Source organism: Gekko japonicus, unplaced genomic scaffold, assembly GCF_001447785.1.
Source record: "Gekko japonicus isolate JY-2015 unplaced genomic scaffold, Gekko_japonicus_V1.1 scaffold2617, whole genome shotgun sequence".
NCBI lineage: Eukaryota > Metazoa > Chordata > Lepidosauria > Squamata > Gekkonidae > Gekko > Gekko japonicus.
The window spans coordinates 188,891-207,554 of record NW_015170969.1 but is presented as its reverse complement, the minus strand read 5'-3'; the positions used below and the strand labels follow the sequence as shown (position 1 = coordinate 207,554).

Sequence of the window (18,664 nt, the reverse complement as noted above, 5' to 3'; positions counted from 1 at the left end):
GAGAAAGAAAGAAAGAAAGAAAGAAAGAAAGAAAGAAAGAAAGAAAGAAAGAAAGAAAGATGGAAATAAGGAGGAAAAGAGGGAAAGAAGGAAAGAAGGAGGGGAAAAGAAAGAAAAAAGGAGGAAAAGAAAGAAAGAAATAGAAGGAAAGAAGGCGGGAAAGAGGAAAAGAAAGAGGGAGAGACGGAGCAGGGAATTTTTGCATGTACCCGCCCCCTGGACTCTTTACTGCCGGAGCTCTACTCCTGTGCGCTCCTGCAGGAAATGACCCGTGTATCCTATCAACTAATGGGGTAACAGATTTTAAGACAAGCCTCTCTGTAGAATGGGCAACTGAAAAATATATGCTCTACCGATTCAACTTAGCATGAAGTGCATGAATATAGCCTTTCAGGGTAGGGTTTTTAATTGTACCTGCCTTGAATAACCACAGATGGAAGGGGCGGAACATCTGGCCTTCTAGAGTTCTTTCCCTCTACTGAAGTCAAATGTGTAGCCGGCTCAGTGGTGTTTTTGATATTTAGCAACACCCCGAGTTTTGAAACCTTAGCGATATCAGATTAACGCTCCATATCCTCAACTCTTTGTTTAATTAGCCCTTCGGCTCGTTTAAATCTGTAGGATAAAAGCAGCTGAGGTGAAAAGCCAATTCTATGAATATGAAAGTAAACTGCCTTAATCCAACTGGACTTGAAATCATCCTGGAATATCAAGGGGAAGCAAGCCTTCTGGGTTGAAATGACCTTTCAGCCACATGCGGATAGATAGAAGCCCTAGCTTCAAACCTAAGGTTCCCAGACTCCAGTCGTATCCAAGCATTGGATACACAGTTAGGAACTTGCAGAACTAAACTAGCTCCCGGACTATTAATCTTTTCTGCTGCTACAGACAGATTAAGGGTGCATTCAGACGGGAAGCTAATACCACAATTGGCCCGGCTCTAATTTGATCCCGAACTTTTTTATCCGGCGTTGCACAACCAGACAGCTTCCCTTGCCAAGTGCGTACTCCACGGTGGATTGTCTAGACGGCATCCACCTGAAGGAGCCGTGCAGTCAGGGTTTTTTTAAATTCTATTTGCGCATGCGCATCCGCGCCTCAACGTGGACTGGTTTTTCCGTGCATGCGCGGGAGTTAAATGGTTAAAGCACCGCCAGTGGTACCTCCCTCTAGGTACCTTTTTAATTAATTCAGTTCATAAAATTCACGGGCCGTTTAGGAACATTAAATTGTCCGGAACGTTTGAGCGGAGCTCTGCGGCTGTTGCGCGTTTACACGTTTATGTGCATATTGCTAAAAATGTTTCAAAATGGCGCCCGCTTGGGATGGTCTGACATCAGGACCATCCCGATGCGAGGATTGCACGCCGGAACGATCAAACAGGGGAAAGTCCGCCATTGGCCCGCCAGGAAGCGAAAACTCCAGACTTTGACTAATATCTTTTAAATACGGCTCCGTAGCGTGGCAAAACAGGATGATCACGGAAGAAGCACGTTTCACAGATTTAAGCATTCCGCTAACTAGTGGTAACTGGACTAACCACACCAGTGAACCCCAATAGGTTATGGGCACAGCACACTTCTGCTGCATTTGTAGCTTTATTTAAGCATTCTGCTAACTAGTGGTAACTGGACTAACCACACCAGTGAACCCCAATAGGTTATGGGCACAGCACACTTCTGCTGCATTTGTAGCTTTATTTAAGCATTCTGCTAACTAGTGGTAACTGGACTAAGCACACCAGTTAACCCAAATACAGGAGACTGTACCAGTGGCTTGACAGCTGTAGGCCCCACCCACTTTTCCAAAACACTTACTGGACATTAGGAGAGGTGTTGGCGGGGGCGTGGCACTTATGGGCACCCCGGTTTAAACACAATTTTCTTGTCTTACCCTGTAAGGTATCCTAGTATTATACCCATATTGCATTTGGGAAACTGAGGCAGAGAGGGAAAGGGGCTGGCCTAAAGCCACGTAACGAGTCGGTGGTAATAGTGGGATTTGAAGTGGGGAATCTAGCGGCTTCCGGATCATTCTCTTAGGCTAATAAACTGGTCTTGAAACCTAGGACAGGCTGGAGGGAGAGCTGAATCGGGGTAGGGGGCACTTGAAGGGCTTGCGTCCTGCGAGGAAGTGCTCTTCCCCAGGGAGGGGGCTTTCTTGACATTGTTGGATCGATGTGTCTTTTGGAGGTCTCAGTTTATCTCCACCTTTCAGGCCTGAAGTTGTTCCTGAGGCACCTCCAGCCCGTCCTGGACCCCCAAATCCTCCCGAGGCCGCTGCTTCCCCTGCCGCAGAGGGTCTGCCTCTGGAAGAACCAAAGTCAGCGGAGGTCCCTGGCTTGACAGAGGGACTGACAGAAGAGACGCCCAGGCCAGCTGAAAAAGAGGCGGACAGGACATTGGCTCCAGAGGACTCAAGCAAGGCCAAGGCTGCGATCCCCACAGAGGAGCCCAGTCCGGCCGCTCAGCTGCCTTCCAAAACAGGAGAGGACGCAGCAAACCCAGTTCCTGGAGCCGAGGCCCTGCTCAGTCCCTTCCTCACTCCGGACTTTGGCAAAGAGGACCCGTCCCAGATCTTGGGTAAGACCACGAAGCCGTCGGCCTCTGTGGGCAGCAGGGAGAGTGTCCGGCTAGTCGACCTAGAGTAGGGCTGCAAGGAAGAAGGGGTGGGCTGGTTGTTCCGGGCACAGATCCTCATGTCCGGAGAAGCCCTGCTTTTTTAAAAAAAAAAATAATGGTAGAAGATGCTAGTCTTTTTTGAGGCCCTGAAGACAGAATAGCAGCAGACAGAATGGGGGGGGGAGAGGGATGGCAGGGATTAAAATTGAGAGCCAGTTTGGTGTCGTGGTTAAGTGCGCGGACTCTAATCTGGGATAACCGGCTTTGATTCCCCACTCCTCCACTTGCAGCTGCCAGATGACCTTGGGCAAGCCGTAATTCTGTCAGAGGCGTTCTCTCAAGGACAGTTCTGGAAAGAGCTCTCTCAGCCCCGCCTACCTCACAGGGTGCCTGTTGTGGGGAGGGGAAGGGAAAGGAGATTGGAAGCCGCTCTGAGACTCGGAGTGAAGGGCAGGGTATAAATCCAATTTCTTCTTCTTCTTCTTCTTCTTCTTCTTCTTCTTCTTCTTCTTCTTCTTCTTCTTCTTCTTCTTCTTCTTCTTCTTCTTCTTCTTCTTCTTCCAATATGCCTGATGTGCTGGTAGACTTGCCAACCTCCAGGTGGGGGCTGGCAATCTCCTGAAATTCTAACTCATCTCTTAGGGTTGCCAGCTCCAGCTTAGAGAATACCTGGAGATTTGGGGGTGGATCCTGGAGAGGGTGGGGTTTGGAGAGGGGAGGGGCCTCAGCAGGGTACATTGACATAGAATCCACCCTCCCAAGCAGCCATTTTCCTCCAGGGGAGCTGATCTCTTTTGTCTGGAGACCTGCTGTAATTCCAGGAGATCTCCAGGTCCCACCTGGAGGCTGGCAACCCTATCCTCTCTGGATCACAGAACTCAGTTCCTCTGGAGAAAACGGCTGCTTCAGAAGGTGAACTCCATTGGTGTTATACCCTGCTGAGATCCAGGGGTCATTTCGTAGAAAAAGAGGTGCAGGAGCTCATTGGCATAACTCATTAGCATAACTCATTTGCATATGCCACACACCCTGATATCACCGGAAGTGTGTCAGAAGGCAACACCCACCGCTCAGGCTCCACTGGACTGCTTTAGATTGCTAGCTATTGGGGGGGGGGGATGTGCAGATCTGTCCTCACAGAGGAGGGAGAGCTTGTACCTGAATAAAACTTGGTCTTCAAGGTGCCACTGGACTGTTTGGGGCCGGGGGTCCCCTCTACAACTTACCTGGCTGCTTCTTGCTTTGACTGAGGGCTGCTGGGAGCAGGGGGCGGGGCTTGTTGCATGTGCCCACCCCCTGGGCTCTTTACTGCCAGAGCTCCGCTCCTGTGCGCTCCTGGGTAGCTGTGTTAGTCTGTCTGTAGCAGTAGAAATGCATATGAGTCCAGGAGCACCTGGAAAACCAACAAAACTTGTGGCAGGGGAGGAGGTGTTGTGAGTCATTCAAGATACCGGAAGAAGTGAGCCGTGACTCACAAAAGCCCCTGCCACAAATTTTGCTAGTCTTTAAGGTGCCGCTGGACTCTTATGCTTTATCTGAGTGATTTCTAGTCTGCCTTTCTCACTTGGACTCTCGGTAGATTACACAGAGTGAGTCAGTACACAGAAATCTGGATGCTTTGGTTGAGAATTGGGATATATATTCAGCAGTACAGAGTATTTCTTCTCCCTCCCTCCAACACACGAAAAATAGCCTTGCTCCAAGCCAGATCAAGGCTCCTTTGTAAACTCCCATATAGTCCAGGATGGGTCACCATGTTAGTCTGCCTGTAGCAACAGAAAAGAGCAAGAGTCCAGTAGCACCTTGAAGACTAACAAAAATTTGTGGTATGAGCTTTTCGTGAGTCACTGCTCACCTCTTCAGATACCAAAGAGCAAGAGTCCAGGGGCACCTTAAAGACTAACAAAATCTGTGGCAGAAGATGTTTCCTGAGTCACTGCTCACTTCTCCAGGAAGCCCATCCCCTGCCACAAATTTTGTTAGTCTTTTCCTACTGCTACAGACAGACTAACACGGCGACCCATCGTGACCAGTCTGCACACGAGCACATCTTTTTTCTCCACGCTAGCCGTCAGCAGAACTCGCCGGACGGGGAGAAACTATTCCTAATTTTTCCAGCTGAGCCGGAACGGTTGTTTTGGTGTCCAATCCAGGCAGCCATGGCATGGCGGAGAGGGAAGACTGGCACCTCCTGAATGGAGAGTTTGCCCTCCCCGGTCTCCTTTCCATCCAGCACTTTGGCTCCCGACCAAAGTCCTGCCATCGCCAGCCAGGCAGGGTTGCAGGAGTCTGGCCGTCTCAGAAGATCCCCCAAGCAGCTGGTGCCCGGTTCGGCTGGGGTCTTGCTGAGGCAAGGTGTCACAACCCCCAGGGGGTTGCCACCTTCGTCTGCCACCACTCTGGGCTTCGGGTCCCTTGAGAAGGCCCAGAGTTCCCTCCCCAGCCCATCCAAAATGCCCCTTTTAAGCTGAGAAAATATAGGTGTGATGACCAGGCAGAGAACATAAAACAAAGGGTTTATTAACACAGTAATGGGGCACTGAAAGCAAGACAAAGTGCTTAAAATATATGAGTGTCTAAAGGCAAAATCAATCAAATCTAACGCGACTACCTATTTCAATTAACTAGTTACTCTTTCAAGGCCCACAGACCTCGTATACCAGGCCTCCTGCCTGTACTCACTCTGTCCCAAGTGAGGGATCTTTTCCTCAGACCCAGACTGTCCCCTCAGTTTAGCTCTGTGAGAGACAAGACCGCAGAAGAGAACGAACACAGTTTTCACCGCACACAAAGTTTTTCACAGTCTCTTCAGACAATCCCTAGACACTGATTAGTTACCACTGTCGCTAAGCATTGTGGGGATTGTAGGCTATGTCTGCTTTCCCCTGCCATGCAGGCCTCTCCTGGGACCAGGCCGCACTAGGCCTTGCACCCAGTCCTGCAAAGATCACGACCCAAGGGCTGAGAGACTCCAGAGCAAGCCGCCTTGCAGGGAGCGGGGGCGTTTGCACTCCATCCTGCATCTGTCCGTCCCGCATTTGACTTTCCGTCGCCATTCCAGCCACCAGAGTGACATTCCTTCCCATGCGCGGACTGCGAGGCCCAGCCAGGCACCCCAGCACTGGGCATCAGGTGTTGCTCTGATCCCTCTACCAGCTGTGCTGGCAGGGACAGCCTGTCTTGTCACTGGGTGACCTTGGGTTGTTGTGTGGGGGGGAGAGGAATGTTGACCGGCCAATGCTGACTATGTTGAAGTGTGTGTGGGGGGGGGGGACAGGAAAGAAAGGCAGGGCGTTGCATTCTCTTGGGGTAGCTGTTTGCAGTAAGTATGCGCAATTCTCTTGTCCAGCAATGGGGTCTCAATTCGAGATCTTAAGCTTTTGGCTTCTCAGGGGTCATTTCGTAGAAAAAGAGCTAGGGGGACTCATTAGCATAACTCATTAGCATATGCCACACCCCCTGACATCACCGGAAGTGTGTCATAAGGTCACGCCCCCTGACATCACTGGGGTTCCCATTCCTAAGGTGGAGGCAGGGGATCTCCCGCGATTGCGAGGAGGAGGAGGCGGCCTGGGCGGGTCACGGCGGCGCAGGCGAGCCGCGGAACGGCGGGGCTGCTTCTGGCGGTGGCGGCTTCCCCCACGCTCAGCTGCCCGCTTGCTGCACCGAGCGTGACGGGAAAGGCGAAGCCGGGAGGCAGCTGGGAAACCTGCTCGCTCGTCCGCACCCAACGCAGCGCGCCCCGCCTCCTCCCCACAGCCGGCGGCGACCTCCAGCGGGCACCAGCAGGGAGCTCCAGGCCCCGCCCTCCCGCACCTCACCCGGGGGGATGGCATCCCCCCGCGTTCCCCCCCCCAAATGACCCCTGCGGCTTCTTAAGAATTGATGTTCCCGGTCCTTTATGGAAAGGAAAGGAAACATCTTTAAGGACACGAGGACCTCCAGTGGAGTCTCTGAGGCCAGAGAGGAAACCTGGCCGAGACGTCAAAAATATAGTGTCGTGAGCAATGCTCCCTCTAAGCTGTGGAGTCTTGTGAGCAAAAATTCTACTTTGTGAGCCACCGGCGTTAAAGTTTGTGAGTGAGAGATTTGGCTGCTGCATAAATGAGTTTGCCCTGGAGCCGTCCTTCCTGAGCTCAGACAAAAATGTGTGAGCCGGAGGCTGAAAAAAACTGTGAGCCAGCTCACACTGACTCCGCTTAGAGGGAACACTGGTCGTAAGGTCACTTAATAGAAAGAACATAACCAACAGAGAGCTTGCGTGGTGTAGCGGGTAGAGTGGCCGGGCAGGACCGTGGACACCCTGGGTTTAAATCCCCACTTCTGCCGTGGAAGCTCACTGAGGTGTAGGGTTTCCAACCTCCAGGTGGGGCCTGGAGATCTCCTGGAGTCACATCTGATCTCCAGACGACAGAGATCGGTTCCCCTGGAGAAAATGGCAGCTTTGTAGGATGGACTACTCTATGGATTTATACCCCGCTGGAGTCCCTCCCCTTTTCAAACCCCGCCCCCAAACCTCCAGGTATTTCCCAACCTGCATTCAGAGGACGGCGGAAAACAGGAGGGTCTGGCGAGATCTTGTCCATGGGGTCGCGAAGAGTCGGACTCAACTGTGCGACTGAACAACAACAAAAATTTGGCAACTCTGCTTGGGTGACTGCAGGGGCCCGTCACAAATTCTCAACCTGGCCTACCCGATAGGGCTGTTGTGAGAGAACAGAGGCGGGGAGAGCGATGTTCTGCGCCCCTTGGAGTCCCAACTGGGGAGAGAAAAACAGGGTGTAAATAAATCAATGGGAGAATGCATGCACGGAAAGGCCTGGGTTTAGAAGCACCAAAAATCAACAAATACCGTGCCACAGATAATCACAAAGCATCTCAAGTAATTTTTATAAATTTATTCATTTTTATATATTTTTTATATTTTTAATTTTTTCCTATAAATTATTCACCATTATATTAATTGTCATATAAACATTATCACAGAAAGAATCATATATCCACATTTCTTTCTATATATGATATATGGATAGTTGGCTATATGGATCTTTCTGTGTGATAGTGTTTATGTGACAATTAATATCATGGTGAATAATTTATAAGAAAAAAAATATAAAATATATAAAAACCAATTAAAAATAAAAAAATTACTTGAGATGCTTTGTAATTAGTTGTCGTAGATTTTCCAGGTTGTCTGGCTGCAGTTTTGGCATTGTAAGGACCTGATGTTTTGCCAGTAGCTGTGACTGGCATCCTCAGAGGTACCGTATAACACAGAAAGATGGAGGACTCTCTGTGTCAAGGTGAGAAGAGAAATGGTAGGCAGGTAATTTATATCTACTCAGGAAAGTGGGGTAGGGCTAAGTCTTGTAGGAGTTCCCCAGGCTATGAACATGCTAATGGAGGAGCTTTCCTGAGGAGGTTCTTTTGTATATGGATTGTTTCCTGAGGAGATTTCCTCAAGATGTTAATGGAGGAGCTTTCCTAAGGAGGTTCTTTTGTATAGGGATTGTTTCCTGAGGAGGTTTCCTGAACATGCTAATGGAGGAGCTTTCCTGAGGAGGTTCTTTTGTAAATGGATTGTTTCCTGAGGAGGTTTCCTGAGGAGGTTCTTTTGTGTGTGGATTGGCTGTTGAAATTGTCTGTAGCACAGTATTTGTTGATTTTTGGTATTTCCTACTTACCGTGGGTCCCATTTTGGTTTTGTGGGTTTAGAAACATGTGGGGGGCAGCGCTCACCCAGAGGAGGAGCGGTCTGAGTGGGACTTCCTCGGTTTTGGACTTTAGGGAGTCAGTTCCCTGCGAGGCAAAAGGAAGCAATGACAACTGGGCGGTAACAAGCAGGAATATGGAGCTGTATTAATTTATTTTATTTTGTTAAATTTTTATCCCGCCCTCCCCACGGTAGCAGGTTCAGGGTGGCTTACGGAACATACGTATAAACATATACCTTAGAACTCCAGAATATGCTAAGAACAGAATTAAGTTAGAATCACAATATATAAAACCATAGCTACTCTGAACATAGACGTAATAACAACAACAACAACAGATTGGATTTAGACCCTGCCCTTCACTACTCAAAGGAGTTTCAGAGCGGCTTACAAACTCCTTTCCCTTCCCCTCCCCACCACAGTCGGTGGGGCTGGGAGAGCTCTTTCGAGGACTGCCCTTGAGAGAACAGCTCTGAAAGAACTTGTGACTGACCCAAGGTCACCCAGCCAGGTGCAAGTGGAGGAGTGGGGAATCAAACCCGGTTCTCCTAGATTAGAGTCCGCACTCTCAACCACGACACCAAACTGGCTCTCAGTGTTCTCTCGGCTTTTGAATGGTCGCCTACCCGTTAGTCCTGGCACCTGCCAGGCCATTGGTCGTCAGGTCGGTGATGGGAAACGTCATGGTGTTGAGGCCAGGGCCATGATGTAGCTAATCCGCATAATTTATTCAAGTGTCGGAGTACTTGAAAAAGTCGATGACTCCTTGTTGACAATCCTCTACGATCCCCTCTCTCTCCTGAGGCTCCTTTGGAACCAGCCTGGGAATAGCTCTCTTGCACTGTTTTTAAAGCGTAAACAACAGCCACCCTGAACTGGATGGCCCGGGCTAGTCTGATCTCATCTGACTTCAGAAGCTAAGCAGGGTTGGCCCTGGTTAGCACTTGGATGGGAGACCACCAAGGAAGTCCAGGGTTGCTACGCAGAGGCAGGCAAGGGCAAACGACCTCTGATTCTCTCTTGTCATGACGTGGATGGCCCAGGATGGCCCGATCTCATCAGATCTTGGAAGCTAAGCAGGGTCGGCCCTAGTTAGCACTTGTTTGGGAGACCACCAAGGAAGTCCAGGGTTGCTACGCAGAGGCAGGCGAGGGCAATCCACTTCTGTTCATCTGTCCTCTCCTGGATGGCCCCGGCTAGCCCAGCCTCGCCAGATCTCGGAAGCTAAGCAGGGTCGGCCCTGGTTAGCACTTGGATGGGAGACCACCAAGGGAGTCCAGGGTTGCTACGCAGAGGCAGGCAACGGCAAACTGCCGCCGAACATCTCTTGCCTCGACAACCCCATCAGGGGTCACTATAAACTGGCTGTAACGCTGGCACTTTTCGCCACCAAACAACAGCCATGGAATGTAGGAAATGATGTCTGGCTACCCCTTTCCCTCCTGTACCTTTCCGAACAAGAATCCCCACCCCCCACCCCTTGAACCGGTATTCGATCCTCAGGGCGGAACATAGACGCTATACGGGAACTAGTGTGGTTCTGGAGGACTAATAGCAATGGGGGTGGGGACAAACTGAAATTAAGAAAACTGCTTGGGGAAGAGTTAACACTCTGTCCCCATTGCCTGCTCATCCCACTATAATACAGGCTGTGGTCACACACACGAAAGAATCCAGTTTCAATCCACTCCCCGTGAACTTTCCAGCTGGATATTACTGTGTGTGAACTGGTGAATTTCAGTTGGAAAGTGGATTATTTAGTGCCGGGGTGTCAAACATGCGGCCCGGGGTGCCGGATGAGGCCCCTGGAGGGTTTCTCTCAGGCCCGCAGTGGAACTGGCTGTCTTCTGCTTCTTCTTCCAGCTCTGCTGCTGCTACGTCATCGTAGGTTTGCCCCTTACGGATACATACCTGAACAGCATACTCAAGACGGCAACAGCACAGACATTTTGATGCAATCATTCAGAGCAAGAGGGGTCCGTGGTCAGACACTGTCAAATAAACAAAATATTGCAAGAGTGCTGCTGTTTTAAACATGTTTTTATTTTAAGTAAAAAAGAAACCCTTTGTGTTTGTGTCCTTTATAAAGTTCATTTCTCTGCTACCTGGCTAGAAATGTGAAGGCCCGGAAAAAAAACGGAAAAATTAGGAAAAAACCCGTTTTCCCCCAGTTTTTTCCCTGAAGCCTTTTTTGTTTTTTTCCAAAAAATTGGAAAAATTAAAAAAAGAAAAGAAAAGAACAAAAATTGATTATGGAACATTTTATTTTAACATGATGAATAAAATATTTTAAGACAAGGTGTTGAAATGTTTTCCAAATCATTTCTAGAAAATATGTATGGTATCATATTGATCTAATTTCTGTGCACTGAGGACAAGCAAGTCCTAGGTTACAAACTGAACTCTCCAATGCAAGAACAAGATGCATTTCTTCCTTTAGGAGGTGCTATTGTCATGAGAAAAGAAAAAGGTTTCAGTTTTGTTTTTGCATGTGGGCGGGTATTCTGTTTGTAATAACTGTTTGGATACACTATATTTTTAATATGCTAGTTGTGATAATTTCATGCCAAGTAAAAATGTCCATAGTCATATTTTATGTTCCTAAAGTAACAGAATGACTTTCAATCTAGAAAAGACAAAAGAAGTGCTAATGTAGCTTTTTTTTCATTTTTTCCGAAAATTTCCGTTTCCCCCCCAAAAAAAACCTGGAAAAAACCTGGGGGTTTTTCCGAGCTTCAAAATTTCCGGAAATTTTACATCTCTATACCTGGCATTACATTTTATGACACACGTGGCCCGGCCCAACGAGGTCTCATTTATGTCAGATCTGGCCCTCTTAACAAATGAGTTCGACGCCCCTGACTTAGTGTATGTGACCGCAGCCCCAGTCTAGTTTTACCTGTGTCTCCTTGTGCGCAGCTGCTGTAGTTGTTGGGAGTGTGGCGCATTTACGTTTAAACAGAACGGCCCGTGCCTTGCCCAGGGCCAGCCCTCCTGTGGCGCCAAGCAACCTCACCAAGCCAAGTGCCAAAATCCCCGGGGCACCTTCCTGAGATATGTAGCGCGTTCTGCAGAGAGCGTCACTCTTTATACGTAAGGCGAGGGGCTGTGGCTCAGCGGCAGAGCTTCCGCTTTGGATGGGGAAAGTTCCCAGGATCCATCCCCGGCATCTCTAGTAAGAAAAGACCAGGCAGTAGGTGATGGGAAAGACCTCCACCTGAGACTGGAGAGTGCAGTGGCAGAGCATCAGCTTGGCATGCAGAAGAAAGGTCCCAGGTTCAATCCCGGACATCTCCAGTTAAAAGGATCAGGTAGTAAGTTGTTGTTGTTCAGTCGCACAGTCGGGTCCGACTTTTCGCGACCCCATGGACCAGATCACGCCAGGCCTTCCGGTCTTCTGCCAACCTCTGAAGTTGGCTCAACTTCATGTTCGTTGCATCTATGACACTGTCTAACCATCTCATCCTTTGCCGTCCCCGTCTTCTTTGACCTTCAATCTTTCCCAGCATCAGGGTCTTCTTCTCCAGTGAGTGCTCCCTTCTCATTTGGTGGCCAAAGTATTTGAGCTTCAGTTTCATTATCTGGCCTTCCAGGGAACAGTCAGGGTTGATTTCTTTTAGGATTGACTGATTTGATCTCCTTGCAGTCCAAGGGACTCTCAAGAGTCTTCTCCAGCACCATAGTTCAGAAGAATCTATTCTTCGGCGCTCGGCCTTCCTTATGGTCCAACTCTCGCAGCCATACATGACTACTGGGAATACCATTGCTTTGACCATGCGGACTTTTGTTGGCAGGGTGATGTCTCTACTTTTTAGCATGCTGTTGAGGTTCGCCATCGCTTTCCTCCCACGGAGCAGGCGTCTTTTAATTTCATGGCTGCTGTCACCGTCTGCGGTGATCTGGAGCCGCTGTCAGTCTGAGTAGTAAGAGTTGTGCCACAGTGGGATCAGCTGCTGGGGGAGGTGGTGAGCTCCCCCTCACTGGCAGTCTTCAAGCAGCGGCTGGACAAACCCTTGTCAGGGATGCTCAAGGCTGGTCCTGCCTTGAGCAGGGGGCTGGACTAGATGGCCTCTAGGGCACCTTCCGGGATTCTACGATTCTAAGACTGAACTTGATGGACTGAAGGTCTGATTCAGTATAAGGCAGATCCATGTATTTATGTGTGCTTCTGGAAGAATCTAGGCTTTCTGTGCTGGCTTCTAGGTGGCGTGGGGATTGTACTCTATGTTAAGGATGAGGCCCAGGAATCTCAGGGAGAAGGAGCCATTTGGTGTAGTAGAAGAACTTGATGGACTGAAGGATTCATACCCCGTGCCCTTCACTTGGAGTCTCAGAGTGGCTTACAAACTCCTTTCCCTTCCCCTCCCCACAACAGACACCTGGGAGGTGGGTGGGGCTGAGAGAGCTCTTGACAGAAACTGCTAATTTTGAGAACAGCGCTTATCAGAACTGTGGCTTGCCCAAGGTCATCCAGTAGGTGCAAGTGGAAGAGTGGGGGATCAAACCCGGTTCTCCCAGATTAGAGTCCGCGCACTTAACCGCGCAATCTGATATCCAGTGGCCAATCAGAAGCCCTACTGGACAAGAGCCCGATATAGAGAAGAAGAAGAAGAGGAGGAGATGGGATTTCTACCCCCCCCTTCACTACCCAAAGGTGTCTCAGAGCGGCTTACAAACTCCTTCCCCTTCCCTTCCCCACAACAGACACCCTGTGAGGTAGGTGGGGCTGAGAGAACTCTGACAGAAACAGCTCTTTTTTTTCCAGAACAGCTCTTGTCAGAACTACGGCTTGCCCAAGGTCATCCAGCCAGGTGCAAGTGGAGGAATGGGGAATCAAACCCAGTTCTCCCAGATTAGAGTCCGGGCACTTAACCACTACACCAAACTGGCTCCCCCTCCCCAAAATCCCTGGGGCCCATGGCTCCAGATGCAACTGATTTATGCAGCAGCCAAATCGCTCGCTCACAACTTTCATGCCCGTAGCTCACAAAGAATTTTTGCTCACAAGACTCCACAGCTTAGAGGGAGCATTGCTCCCAGGGTGTCTGTGGTGGGGAGGGGAAGGGAAAGGAGGGTGTAAGCCGTTCTGAGACTCCGAGTGAAGGGCGGGGTATAAATCCAATTTCTTCTTCTTCTCTTCTTCTCTATCTCACCCTTCCGCTAGTGAGCTCAGGACAGCATACAGCATACCAGTGTCTCCATTTTATCCTCACAACCATCCTGTGAGGCAGGTTAGGCCACAAGAGAGTGGCCGGTCCCCGTGGGCAACCGGGCGGAGTGGGGGTTTCGAACCCGGATCACCTAGCTCAGCCCAGCGCTCTGATCAGCTCGTCAGACGGGGTCCGTCAACAAGCTCGAGCCTAGCTGACGTCAGCAGAACAATTTTAGACCCCCCACTAAATCCCCAGTTAAATTTTTGAAAAAACGTTCACCTGGCGCCTGGAACAGGGGCGGTGAGGCCGCCCACAGCGAGTAGAGGAGGATTATATGGAGATTATCTCTGTGTAGGAAAAAATCCCACGCTGGAAACGAGCTGTCTCTGGATTCCCGGGACCTCTTGGCCGCCTGCCGTGGGGCTGGAAGCTCAACGCATCTTTCCACACGATGTGCGAAAGTTTGCTCAGCGCCACTGCTTCTCCCCTCACATCCTGTGGGGAGAAGAAAAGGGAAGCGGCCACTATGAAGACTAGGGTTGCCAAGTCTCAAGGTGGCACCTGGAGATCTCCTGCTATTACAATTGATCTCCACATAACCAAGACCACCTCCCCTGGAGGTCATGGCCGCTTTGAGGAGTGGCTCCGTGGCGTTAGAAAAGAGCAAGAGTCCAGGAGCACCTGAAGGGCTAACAAAATATGCGGCAGGGAAGGCGCTTTTGTGAGTCACGGCTCACCTCTTCAGATGCAGCAAGAATGGGAGTCCATCTGTCCTATTTATTTGGAGAGCCAGTTTGTTGTCGTGGTTAGGAGCGCGGACTGTAATCTGGGAGGACCGGGTTTGATTCCCCACTCCTCCTCCACATGCGGCTGCTGGTGTGACTTTGGGTCAGTCACAAGTTCTCTCAGAGCCGCTCTCTCAGGAGCAGTTCTTGAGAGAGCTCCCTCAGCCCTACCTACCTCACAGGGTGTCTGTTGTGGGGAGGGGAAGGGAAAAGGAGATTGTCAGCTGCTCTGAGTGAAAGGCAGGGTATAAATCCGATCTCTTCCTCCTCCTCCTGTTTGGTGTAGTGGTTAAGAGTGCAGACTCTTCCTCCACATGCAGCTGCTGGTGTGACTCTGGGTCACTCACAAGTTCTCTCAGAGCCGCTCTCTCAGGAGCAGTTCTTGAGAGAGCTCCCTCAGCCCTACCTACCTCACAGGGTGTCTGTTGTGGGGAGGGGAAGGGAAAAGGAGATTGTCAGCTGCTCTGAGACTCTGAGTGAAAGGCAGGGTATAAATCCGATCTCTTCCTCCTCCTCCTCCTGTTTGGTGTAGTGGTTAAGAGTGCAGACTCTAATCTGAGGGAAATGGGTTTGATTCCCCACCCCTCCTCCACATGCAGCTGCTGGTGTGACTATGGGTCACTCACAAGCTCTCTCAGAGCCGCTCTCTCAGGAGCAGTTCTTGAGAGAGCTCCCTCAGCCCCACCTACCTCACAGGGTGTCTGTTGTGGGGAGGGGAAGGGAAAGGAGATTGTGAGCTGCTCTGAGACTCTGAGTGAAAGGCGGGGTATAAATCCAATCTCTTCCTCCTCCTCCTCCTCCTCCTCCTCCTCCTCCTCCTGTTTGGTGTAGTGGTTAAGAGTGCAGACTCTAATCTGAGGGAAACGGGTTTGATTCCCCACTCCTCCTCCACATGCAGCTGCTGGTGTGTCCTTGGGTCAGTCATAAATTCTTTCAGAGCTTTTCTCTCAGGAGCAGTCCTCGAGAGAGCTCTCTCAGCCCCACCTACCAAACAGGGTGTCTGTTGTTTCTTCTTCTTCTTCTTCTTCTTCTTCTTCTTCTTCTTCTTCTTCTTCTTCTTCTTCTTCTTCTTCTTCTTCTTCTTCTTCTTCTTCTTCTTCTTCTTCTTCTTTCTCTTCCTCCTCCTCCTCCTCCTCTTCTTCTTCCTCCTCCTTCTTCCTCTTCCTCCTCTTTTTCTTCTTCTTTCTCTTCCTCCTCCTCCTCCTCCTCTTCTTCTTCCTCCTCCTTCTTCCTCTTCCTCCTCTTTTTCTTCTTCTTCTTCTTCCTCCTCCTCTTCTTCTTCCTCCTCCTCCTCTTCTTCCTCCTCCTCCTCCTCTTCTTCTTCCTCCTCCTCTTCTTCCTCTTTTTCCTCTTCCTCCTCCTCCTCCTCCTCCTCCTCTTCTTCTCTGAAACTGTTGCTGGTCTCTACGGTGTTCTTTGATTCAGATCTAGTTTTTCTACTGTGATACCAACCCAGCTACCCCAGGCAAGGTGCCTGGGGTCTGCCAACTCTAGTTATAGGAATCCTTGAGACATGGGGCCGGAGCCTGCAAGGTACAGTGCCACAGAGAGTCCACCCTCCAAAGCATCCCTTTTTCTCCAGGGGAACCGACCTCTGTAGTCTGGGAATGAGCTGTAATTCCGGGGGACCCCCAGGTCCCACCTGGGGGCCTGGCCTCCCTATTAAACATGTTGTTAACAAGCAAGGCACCGTTCCTCATGGTGCCGTTGCGCTCCACTTCCCCCACGCTGCCAGTAGGTGGCACCCTCTGAACATGCCTTGGAGGGGTGCCCTTTTCCTTGCCCTCATCCCGTCTCCTGGGATGCCCACAGCGGCCACAACCACCAGGCCCCTCGGGAGCCGAAAACTTACTCCTCTCCCCTTCTCTTCCAGATGACACGCCTCCCCCACCCGCGCCATTCACCCACCGTGTTGTAAAGCTGAGAACGGTGGACTTCAAGGAGATCTACAGCGTCAACACCAAAGAGACACTCGGAGGGTAAGAGCGGGGGGGGGGGCTCGAATCTTCTAGCCAGTGGCCCCGGATAAACTTAGGAGCCCAGTGATGCTCTGAAGACTAGCAATAAGTCTCTGAAGACTCCAGCATAAGCTTTGTGGAGGAGAACTTGTGAACATTTGGGCTAGGCAGGGGTCATTCCCTGCAGGAGCGCACAGGAGCGGAGCTCCGGCAGTAAAGAGCCCAGGGGGCGGGGCACATGCAACAAGCCCCGCCCCCTGCTCCCAGCAGCCCTCAGTCAGAGCAAGAAGCAGCCAGGTAAGTTGCAGAGCCCTCCCCCCTCGGTCCAAAACAGTCCAGTGGCACCTTTAAGACCCAGTTTTATTCAGGTACAAGCTCTCCCTCCTCTGCGAGGACAGATCTGCACATTCCCCCCCCCAAACTAGCCATCCAAAACAGTCCAGTGGAGCCTGAGTGGTGGTTGTTGCCTTCTGACACACTTCCGGTGATGTCAGGGGGTGTGGCATATGCAAATGTGTTATGCGAATGAGTTATGCTAATGAGCTCCTGCACCACTTTTTCTACGAAATGAGCCCTGGGGCTAGGATAAAATCTATCCCTGTGGAATTACTGTGTTCCCCCTTAAGTATCCAGGTGCCTCACAAATGCTTTGTATTTCCCTCCTGATACCATGGACCTTTTGATTTAGTATTTATTTCTCAAGCTCGTCAGAACATGAGCAGTCCTTCTGGATCAGAGCCGGGGTCCACCTGGTCCAGCCTCCTGTCTCACACAGTGGTCAATCAGTTCCTCTGGAGGGCCAACAACAGGGCAGAGAGGCCAAGGCCTTCATAAGAACAACAGAAGAGCCCTGCTGGATCAGACCAGTGGTCCACCTAGTCCAGCCTCCTGTCTCACACAGCGGCCAACCAGTTCCTGTGCAGGGCCAACAATAGGACACAGAGGCCGAGGCCTTAAGAACATAAGAAAAGCCAATGTTGGATCAGGCCAGTGGCCCATCCAGTCCAACACTCTATCACACAGTGGCCGAAAATACCAGGGACATCAAAAGAGCCCTGCTGGATCAGACCAGCAGTCCATCTTGGCCAGCACACTGTTTCACACCATGAACAACCAGTTTTTCTGGAGGTCCAACAATAGGGCATCCAGTCCAGCATCCTGCCTCACACAGCAGCCAACCAGTTCCTCTGGATGGCCAACAACTTGGCACAGAGGCCGAGGCTTTCATATGAACATCAGAAAAGCCCTGCTGGATCTGACCAGTGGAGGTCCATCTAGTCCAGCAACCCTGTTTCACACAGTGGACAGCCAGTTCTTCTGGAGGTCCAACGATAGGGCATAGAGGCCAAAGCCTTCCCCTGAAGTTGCCTCCTGGCTCTGGGATTCAGAGGTTTAGTGCCTCTGAATGTGGAGGTTCCCCTCAATCACCATGGCTGGTAGCCACTCATAGACCTCTCCTCTATGAATCTTCTAATTTCCTTACAAAGCCATCTATGCCTGTGGCCATCACTGCATCCTGCGGTAGCGAACTCCACAGTTTAATCTTTCAGGGGCACCTTATAGACCACTCCTGGAAAACCAGACCCATCTCTGCTCTGAAAGAGTGTGAAACATGGAATAGACAACTGTGGAAATTGCAGAGGTGGAGGGAAATATGAGAGAAGGAAAGTTCAGAGCAAATGAAGTTACAGGTGTTTCAAGCGTCTTAAAGGTAAAGGTAAAGGTTCCCTTGCTCGAAAGCCAGTCGAGTCCGACTCTAGGGTTGCGGTGCTCATCTCCGTTTCAAAGCCGAAGAGCCAGCGCTGTCTGAAGACGTTTCTGTGGTCATGTGGCTGGCATGACTAGATGCCGAGGCGCACGGAACGCTGTGACCTTCCCACCAAAGCGGTAGCTATTTATCTACTTGCAATTTCTTGCTTTCGAACTGCTAGGTTGGCAGGAGCTGGAACTAGAGACGGGAGCTTACTCCGTCATGCGGCAACTCGGGTCTCGAACTGCTGAACAACCGACCTTCCGGTCTGCAGTTCAGCGTCTTAACCACTTGAGCCATAGGGCACCATATATCTGTCCGTGTTGCCACAGAAACGCTTGGGGGTAGGTGTGACATGGATGTGTGGAATATTACGCTTTTACCTATAACAGCGTAGGCGAACCTATGGCACGGGTGCCAGAGGTGGCACTCAGAGCCCTCTCTGCGGGCACGCATGCCATCGCCCCAGCCAGGCCCAGACCATCCGACTAGCTAGTAGATAAGGCATCAAGGTAAAGGTAAAGGTTTCCCTTGCTTGAAAGCCAGTCGAATCCGACTCTAGGGTTGCGGTGCTCATCTCCATTTCCAAGCCGAAGAGCCAGCGCTGTCCGAAGACGTTTCCGTGGTCATGTGGCCGGCATGACTAAACACCAAGGCGCACGGAACGCTGTTCCCTTCCCACC

At 50.6% G+C, this 18,664-nt stretch overlaps 1 protein-coding gene across 1 annotated transcript in view; it reads left to right on the top strand.

Moving 5' to 3' along the window:
- The window catches only part of MYLK2 (myosin light chain kinase 2), a 69,459-nt gene that overhangs the window by 24,644 nt on the left and 26,151 nt on the right, over window positions 1-18,664 (top strand). Inside the window, 3 exon segments of the mRNA XM_015418942.1 lie at window positions 2,218-2,582; window positions 16,147-16,252; window positions 16,858-16,864. Of these exon segments, the coding sequence (XP_015274428.1) occupies window positions 2,218-2,582; window positions 16,147-16,252; window positions 16,858-16,864 (478 nt within the window).